Source organism: Sinocyclocheilus rhinocerous, unplaced genomic scaffold (assembly GCF_001515625.1).
Source record: "Sinocyclocheilus rhinocerous isolate Xijiao unplaced genomic scaffold, SAMN03320098_v1.1 scaffold1625, whole genome shotgun sequence".
In the NCBI taxonomy this organism is placed as follows: Eukaryota; Metazoa; Chordata; class Actinopteri; order Cypriniformes; family Cyprinidae; genus Sinocyclocheilus; species Sinocyclocheilus rhinocerous.
In genome coordinates, this window is record NW_015655987.1 from 389,927 (window position 1) to 391,517 (window position 1,591).

At 50.5% G+C, this 1,591-nt stretch overlaps 1 protein-coding gene across 1 annotated transcript; it reads left to right on the forward strand.

Moving 5' to 3' along the window:
- Positions 1-495: 495 nt before the first annotated feature.
- On the forward strand, positions 496-1,334 carry LOC107718944 (noggin-1-like). The gene has a single exon (XM_016526193.1). It carries the CDS (start codon positions 623-625, stop codon positions 1,274-1,276), a length of 654 nt encoding a protein of 217 aa, XP_016381679.1. The 5' UTR covers positions 496-622; the 3' UTR covers positions 1,277-1,334.
- Positions 1,335-1,591: the final 257 nt, after the last annotated feature.

Consider the following 1,591-nt stretch of genomic DNA (forward strand, 5'->3'; position numbering starts at 1 on the left):
ATGTTTTTATCTGGTCATGGTTTATTATTGTTTTTTTTATATAATTTAATATTGTTATTATTATTGTTGTTTTTCTTTTCTGGTCACTGCAATATTCAGCAATTTTGTGTAAAAAATGTCAGAAAAGGGCCTTAAAGAAAAAACTCAGATAGATAGCAGTTAGAAAGTGCAGTCTGTTATAAACTCTCGCCGTGTAGTTGGCGTGAGGAGGCCGACAGGGGGCGTAGCGGCTTCGAACCCTGCACTCCTCCAGCCACGCCTCCCTGTCTCTCTGTCCCTGAGCTCTGAAGGAGGTGTCGGGGAATGTCCTGCAAACAAACTCACATTAAAAAAAAAAAAAAACAGAGCCGCTGTATTACATCACAGGGCCGCGCGACTATATATCGGAGGCGCGCGCGTGAGAGAGGCATTCCCAGAGTTTTGGCTCGCGCTGACGCGTCGCGTGCGGGACTTTCACGCGTGATGCTGCGCACGACTCGGACGCATTTAACCATCAGCAGGACCGTCAGCAGCAGGAAACCGTACGAGTGACATGGATGGATAGATCCAGCGTCTGAGCGCTTTGGATTCGCGTCGGATAAAGTTGAGTTCGTGTGATTTTCCCCCTTTTGTCCGCCTCACGATGGATCTCCCGCAGTGTTTGGTGGCCGTGTACCTACTGCTGGTGTCCCTCGCTCAGTGTCAGCACTATTACCTCCTCAGACCCATCCCGAGTGACACTTTACCCCTGCTGGAGCTCAAGGAGGACCCCGAGCCCATCTACGACCCGCGGGAGAAGGACCTAAACGAGACCGAGCTGAGAAGCGCGCTCGGGGACTTTGACAGCCGCTTCCTGTCCGTCAGCCCTCCTCAGGACCGCTACACGGGCAACGAGGACTTGGAGGAGCTGGACCTCCAGCAGCAGAACCCCACCGGGCTGATGCCCAAAGACATCAAGAACCTGGACTTGGACGTGCAGTGGGGCAAGAAGCGCAAAGCCAGCAAGAAGCTGAAACGCAGGCTGCAGATGTGGCTGTGGTCCTACTCGTTCTGCCCGGTGCTGTACGCGTGGAACGACCTCGGCGCGCGCTTCTGGCCGCGCTTCGTGCGCGCGGGGAGCTGCTACAGCAAGCGCTCGTGCTCGGTGCCGGAGGGGATGGTGTGCAAACCGGCCAAATCCACGCACATCACGCTACTGCGGTGGAGGTGCGTGCAGAGGCGAGGCGCGCTCAAGTGCGCGTGGATACCGGTGCAGTATCCCATCATAACAGAGTGCAAATGCTCGTGCGCGAACTGACCAATCACTGACGGACATCAAAACTGCGATCCGATGCTTATTTCTGGAAGAAAAAAAAAGTGCACAGACTAAATAAGAACTGTCGTATTTCTGGACATGAGCTGCAGCTGATGCTAATTACTGGACTTAAATTATGGAAAACTGTATTACTGTACAACATTTGATCTGATACCTATTTCTGGATTTCAGTTTTAAAAACTCTGCTCTGAAACATTTCAGGAAGAACATGATAAATGAAATCTAATCTCATACATATTTCTGGATTTCTGGAAGTTATGAAAAACGTTTTATTTTTGTATTTTGGTAACACTTTAT

Excerpts from the sequence above, each read along its gene's own strand:
- LOC107718944 (XM_016526193.1), top strand. The coding sequence starts at position 623 with ATGGATCTCCCGCAGTGTTTGGTGGCCGTGTACCTACTGCTGGTGTCC.